At 58.9% G+C, this 6,694-nt stretch overlaps 1 protein-coding gene across 1 annotated transcript in view; it reads right to left on the bottom strand.

Moving 5' to 3' along the window:
- Positions 1-2,459: 2,459 nt before the first annotated feature.
- SFXN2 (sideroflexin 2) overlaps positions 2,460-6,694 on the bottom strand; it is a gene marked incomplete at its 5' end in the record, with an annotated part of 4,701 nt that continues 466 nt past the window's right edge. Inside the window, 10 exon segments of the mRNA XM_010150712.1 lie at positions 2,460-2,559; positions 2,965-3,012; positions 3,252-3,301; positions 3,623-3,672; positions 4,217-4,283; positions 4,355-4,415; positions 5,096-5,181; positions 5,258-5,333; positions 5,486-5,584; positions 6,535-6,694. Of these exon segments, the coding sequence (XP_010149014.1) occupies positions 2,460-2,559; positions 2,965-3,012; positions 3,252-3,301; positions 3,623-3,672; positions 4,217-4,283; positions 4,355-4,415; positions 5,096-5,181; positions 5,258-5,333; positions 5,486-5,584; positions 6,535-6,694 (797 nt within the window).

Here is a 6,694-nt window from a genome sequence, read left to right as displayed (position 1 = left end):
GAGAGAATCCACAGCTATAAGCTCAGGGGGGAGGTCTGGCTTGAGGATGGCGCCAGCCAATTTGCCGATCCTCCAAGCCTGGAGCAACCCTCTTCCTCTGGCCAGGACCAATGAGCTGCACCACGTCCTGCTCCCCAGGGCAGGAGGAGAGGAGGCGCGAGATGGCAATAGCTCTTCAGAGGCTTCCCCTGCTCCATTTCCCGTCTGTTATGGCTGGGGACAGGAAAAAAGAAGTGACAATACCACTGAGGCTTTCCCATCGTGGTCCCAACCTTGGCTTTGGGTGGGTGCGGCCCTGCTGGGACCCACACATGCTGCAGATGCAGGAAGGGTCAACAGCAACAGCATGGCTGCACAGGGGAAGAGCAGTTTTAAGGCGCTGTGGCACACCATGTTACAAGCATCACCATGTTCCCGAGCGTGCCAGAGCCACCTTGGACCCAAATGCAGCCCAGGCTGCTGCAGGTACCTTCCTGAAAGTTCTCGAAGCAGCTTTGGGTGTAGGACAACAGCAGCTTGAGTCAAGGAGCTTAAGAAAAGCAGAGAGCAGAGATGTCTCCTTGTGGCTTCTTCCCACTCCCAACAGGAGTGACATCTGTTTCACTTCATGTGCTTATCCATTCTTTATTGCACGTTAACAGGAGATCTATTAATGCCCAGGGAACAGATACACAGGTTTGAACACATTTTCCCACCTTCCACTGACCTATTAATTATTTCAGAGCTCTTGTGCAGCTTTCTAGCTATACTCACATGCGGTTGGAAACATTACCCTCTGCCTGTTGCAGCTTGGGCAGAAGCAAACCTGCTGTGGATAGAGCTTGATCTTTCAAGAACTACATTCTGGGTTTGGCTGCTCTCTCTGTAGTGACGGAGGGGTTAATGCCAGAAAGCCCTCTGGCTACAGACCCTTCCTCTCCACTCAGCATGACATGTGGCGGATGCAGGGATGCTGTTACCCTCAGGGATCTGACACCAAGCTGGAGGGCTGAGCGTGGACCATTCGCTGGGCCACGGGTCTCTCTGACCAGCCATGTCCTATTTATGGTTAGAAGCACACTTGTCCCTCTCGGGAATGTTCACCATCAAGCAGAGCCTGGACGCAGCAGCTGTGAGCAGGGACTTTAGCCCAGGACTTGGGCTGAGCACTGGGGCTCCTTCCTCCTCTGAAAACAGGCTGCAGCAAACTCAAGCTGCTTTCTGGGGAGCGGGAGAGCCCCTGTGGCAGAGGCAGGTTAGCATTCTGCAAACCTGTCCAGCCACGGCAAACAGCACCTATGGACATAGGAAAGGTCCCCCAGTGTCATCCCCCCAGTGAGATGAGAGTCACCATGAGCACAGCACTGTCACCTCCTCAGGACTGTTGCCTCTGGACCACTCGCAGCCCCAGTAGCCTCTTGGGGAAGGCTGTATGGGATGCCCAAGGGTTTCAGGGCTCATGCCAGCCCTTCCAGAGCATTGTGGCTCTTCCAAGTTCTCCTGGCCCCTGTACTGCCCCTCACCCTGGCACCTGGTCAGACACAGAGGCCACACCTTTCCCTTTCAAGGCAGGCATGACACCCCCGTGCCAGCCCTGTCCAGGGATGCAGACACCCAGAGACCAGCCACAAGCACAATCTCTAGCTGCTTTCTAAAATCGTATTTTATTTTCCAAACCTGCTCTGTCACTTGCAGCGTGGCTGTTCAGAGCCCGAGTTAACGCCCTTTGTGACTCCTGTGTCTCCTTCCCCCTTCCAAGGGGGCCCAGAGTCAACTGTCCCCCAAGGCTGCAGGTCCTTGGTCCTGCTGTGGGGACAGTGAGATACAGGACAAGGGTGAGAGCTGGCTCAGAGGAATGGGTAGATTCCAAAATTTAAAACAATTAGCTGTTTCTCTCCTGGATTGTAACAGTCGCAAAATGAATAAAACCTGAACCTGACAGCACAGAAGGCATGGTCCAACCATTGGTCCCCGTACTCTGGGGTGCTCCCTGTGCAGAGGAGACAGGTCCCTGCCTGCCTGCCAAGGTGGGATCCAGCTCTTGGTAAGAGGCCACAGTGGTGGTTTAAGGCAGCAACGTGGTTTGGTTCCTGGTACAATGGCACCTGCTTTCAGAGGTAGGACTGTGCTCTGAGCCCCGAGGGAGAAAGCCTGATGCCTCGCGGGGTCGAGCCCAGTGACCACAGGAGGCTCAGACAGGCTGGGCAGACCCTCCTGCGCAAGGCAGGAGGAAGGCCTGGGACGTGGGGAAGCAGGGACACGGCCAGCAGCAGATGGGAGAGGCTCAGGACAAGCCAAGGTGCTGCAAGCTGGGCCCACAGAGCCAGATCCTGTCTCTCCAGGGGAAGGAGGCAGCAGAGACAGTGCTGGGCTGGGGGGCAGATGTGGCTGAACCGTGCCTCTGAGCCCTGCTCTAGGTATGCAGGGCTGATGGTGGCAGGGGGATGGAGATGTGTGATGGCTCCCAAGGTAGTCTCCGTTCACAGTCCCTTGTTAAAATAGACGAACGGCACTTTGTCCCCGTGCTTGGCCACAATGCTGTCACGCAGCTCTGGCTCAAGGTCAGCCAGTGCAAGGGAGCTGTGGGGAGAAGGGGTAGACATTGATACCTGCAATCCTCCTCCCTGACCACTGGTCAGGCCCCCATCCCTCCCAATTGCTGTTTGTGGTCCCCTGCGGCCCCTGGGACATTGCAGGCTCATGCCAAAACCCACCACCCATCCCTGGCACCCACTGCTCTCAATGTTAGGGAGCAGAGAGCTTCCCATGGGGCTGGGGGTCCCATTGCTCCGAGCACTGAGCACATAGAGCAAGGGAGGCACATGCTGTCATACTGCCCGGGGCACCGGCCTGTACAGGCAGGCACTGCTCTGGGTTGAAGAGGGGGTGCCCATCGCGCCTCTCCCAGGACGGGCAGACAAGAGCTAGGGGAGGAGAAAGGTTCCCGAGGTCCCACGCAGGAGGGGAAAGCAGTGGGACAGGTACCATCTCTGTGGGAACAGGGCGCAGGCTGCTGGCACCATGAACAGGAGGCTGCAGGACAGAGAAGAGACGAGCATTAGTGTTGGGGATCGTAGCCCATTTGTCACCCAGCCACAGGGCCCTCAGCCCAAGAGATGCTGCTCATGCCTCATGATTCCCAGTAACCGGGAAAGCCCAGGCTGAAAGGCAAGCAGCTTCTCAATCCCCTGCTGGGAAAGAGGTCTTGTTTCAAGCACCCCTCAGAGCCATGCTCCAGGCACCCACAAGCATTTGAGCAGCGAGATACTTACAAGCCCCCGCACAGTAACACCTGCAAAGGCCCGTGGAGAACCCGGATCCGCTGCAAGGGAAGAGCTGGAAGTGAGTCCCTGGCCTCCCTGCAAGCCCTGCTCACAGCGTGGGGAGACTTCTCACTCAATGGGGCTGAATGACAAACACCTCTGGGGTGCCACCGACCCCTGCCACCCTCCCAAAACCTCTCCGTGTCACCCAAGAGACCTTTGGTGTCTTGAACAGGGAACTTTGGTGACTTGAACAGGGAACAAAGCAAACCAGGCTCTGCAACACCCCATTTCATCCCCAGCATCTTAGTGGCTGGGGAGCAGGGTTGGGGCACCGCAGGACCCACTGGAAAACCACGGCAGGAGAAACGTGGGCTTACCTGCATGAAGGAAAATTTCTCCAGTCGCTCCATGATGATGGGCAAAATAACTAGTTGCAGAGAAAAGAGGTCAGGGTCTCCCCAAAGCCAGCCTGCAGGGCTGCCCTAGCAAGACCCTCCTCTCGGAGGCCATGGCAAGCGGCTGGTTTTGCTGGGGGCTGCTGGGTGCTTGCTCATGGCAAGGATCTGGCACGGGACACCCATCCATCGTCTGGGCAGCACGCTCTGTAGTCCTCGTGCTCCCATCCCTCCTGCCGGGCGTGTGGCACAGCAAGGGTCTCATGAGGGCAAGGGGATGTGGGGTGAGGAGCCAGGGCCAGAGAGTGTTCTTCTGGGGCCTGACCGGCATGGGAGCACCCCAAACCCCCCACAGGCCGTGGGTTAGAATGGGGAGGGCTGGGGGCTCGCGAGGCTCTGTTGGGAATGGCAGGATGGGGAGATGAGCTCCATCAGTGAGATGAGACCAAACGCTACCCAGGATGTGGGGTCACCTTCCCTCTCCTTCCCAGGGGAAACCAAAAGCAGAGGAGGGCAAGGCTGCAGGTCACAGGGGAGCCCCTGGTCCAGCCCGTCGCCCTCCCACCCCGCACTCACTCATTCCTGGTGCCGCCATGGTGATCCTGGAGACCACAACCTGTGCAATGCCCTTCACCGCCGCCCTCTGCAAGCAAGAGCAGTGGGTAAGCCCTCACTGCAGCGTGCCCTGACCCGTACCCCCATCCTGAGACTCACCCTGGAGCTGCCGAGCTCGTTGTTGTCCCCGTCCGTCACTGTCACCCCATTGATGATCTCCCTGGAGGGGACAGGCAGCAGTGAGCACTGGCCAGGATGGCCAGGGAGTCATGAGGCAGACACAGCAATGGGATGAGGGGATGCCAAGGGGTCCCCCTTGCTGTGCTGGCACAGCAGCCCTGTCCAGCTCTGTCCCCAAGGAACAAGGGTCTGTTGCCCCAGGGTGCCATGGTCCCCAGCCCAGCCAATGCTGCCATCTTCAGGGCATGGCTGTGAACAGGGTCCGGCTGTCCAGGGGACGGACACTTGCCTGGGACCTGCATCCAGGCCGGGGGACAGTGCCCCGTACAGCATCCCAGCTCCCCGTGCCGTGACCTGCGGGGGAGCCGAGCAGCAGACATGGGCCTCATCTAGGGGGTCCCAGCACCAGGACATGGTGGACGAAGCCTCTCCCATGACCACATGCAAAAGACCTTTGGGTCTGAGAAATCTTTCACTCCAGATCCCTCTGTCCTCAGCCCAAAAATCCCCTCCTGCTCTGGGCAGTGGCTGAGCCACTGGCACCCTGCATCAAAGACCCAGCACTGCAAAAGTGCAGACCCCAGCTCACCTCCCTCCTGTCCTCCCAGCTCCTGGGATGGGATGGCAGGGTGACCAGGCAGCCCCAGTATCCCAGCTGCCACCACCTTGCCCTCGGAGGGAGCTGGGTCCCTTGAGCACCCTGGCTGTACTGGCACTTACTGTTGCCGCATCATGGGGATATTGACACAGTTGGCAGCAGCCACGGCGGCGAAGGGGACCCAGCGGGCCAGCAGTGGGGGAGCTCGCTGTGGAGATGGGCTGGTGTCAGTGTGGGAGGGCAAGATGTGGCCAGCTGCCCCACCCGGCCCCCTCCTGGCACACCTTAGTGTAGAGGTTGAGTCCCACCGCGGTGGCCAGGGCTGTACCGGTGGCCGTGACATAAGCCACCCCGATTTGCCTGGACGGTGATTTGCAATGAAGGGAGAGAAAAGAAACACCAACTCATCAATCCTGTTCCTTCGGTGCCCAAGACAGGGCATGGGGACTCTTTACAAAGCATCAGAGGGGTCCTGACACAAAGGGTCCCTGTTCCGCACGGGGCACACTCACCTCAGCGAGATGGGGGAGGCGGCGTTGCGATTGGTGTAGTTGACAATGGCGTTGAAGGACTGGTTTACCCACTGCCAGAAAACCACGGCAGGCACCGTCCTGAAGAGAGAAGGGACAGGAGAATAACCGAAGGCCATCAGGGATACCCAGCCTGTGCCCGTAGCCAGGCTTGGCAGGGTGACAGACAAGGTGGCCTCAATACCCTTGTCTTGGTGTCTCCCAAGGGAAACTGAGGCACTGCAGCAAAACCATAAGCCAGTGGCAGAGCTGGGAAATGACCCCAGGACCCCTGCCTGCTGCAGGGAGCACAGGAGGTCGCACAGCCCTATGGGGTGCTGAGCCAGGGGTGGGAGACCCAGTTCTCAGCAGGGTGGCAGCCATCCTGCTGGGCTGAGATAAGCCTTTGTCAGTGGGAGCGGCAAGGAGGAGGCACATGGGGACAGAGGGCTCTGGGGGGGACCAGGACACTTGGATTCCTACTGATGTCTCAGGGATGCTGAGGTACGGCAGGAGGGGACACAGGGAGATGTGGGTCTGAGCAAGCTTTGGGATGCAGGAGGGTGGAGATGGTCTAGGAAGAGGGTGACCCATCGGCACTGGGAGATCCACTATCCTGGCTGGACGTCACCAGCAACTGGCAAACCATTCCAGCAAACAGGGGTGGGATGGGGATCTACTGGGAAAGTTAGTGTCTATCCCACATGAGCTCTGCACCGGGGACAGGATTGCTCACCCTCTCAGCAGGGAAGCTGTTGGCATGGGCTGGCGATGCTGGAGCAGCCTGGCCTGGAGACGTACTTGGGCCCCAGTTTAAGGGACCATTATGGTCCACAGAGCAAGAGCAGCAGCTGTGCAGAACTTGGCTGTGTTAATCATTACAGGGGCTCTGGGAAGAGCTGAGCTGAGAGCTCAGGGCAAAGCCAGATCGTCCCCAGCCATGCCGGGGGCCAGGAGGATCCAGACTGGCTGTGCCCTGTCCCTCTGGCACCGTTCAAGGCATTTGGGGCCTGTCCGGGCTGCGTCCCCAGACTGGCATCCCAGGTGCTCACCGGTAGAACTGGAGCATGCAGCCGGTGAGGGCCATGCCCCCTGGCACCTGGAAGGACATCCTGCCAATGAGGTTCATCTTCTCGCCGCTGTCGGGGTGGAAGGCTGAGTCGTACAGCTTCTTGGCATAGAGCAGCTGCTCCTGGCTGTTTCCCGGCGGCA

Source organism: Eurypyga helias, unplaced genomic scaffold (genome assembly GCF_000690775.1).
Source record: "Eurypyga helias isolate BGI_N326 unplaced genomic scaffold, ASM69077v1 scaffold30724, whole genome shotgun sequence".
Taxonomy (NCBI): domain Eukaryota; kingdom Metazoa; phylum Chordata; class Aves; order Eurypygiformes; family Eurypygidae; genus Eurypyga; species Eurypyga helias.
This window is presented reverse-complemented; position numbering and strand designations above follow the sequence as displayed.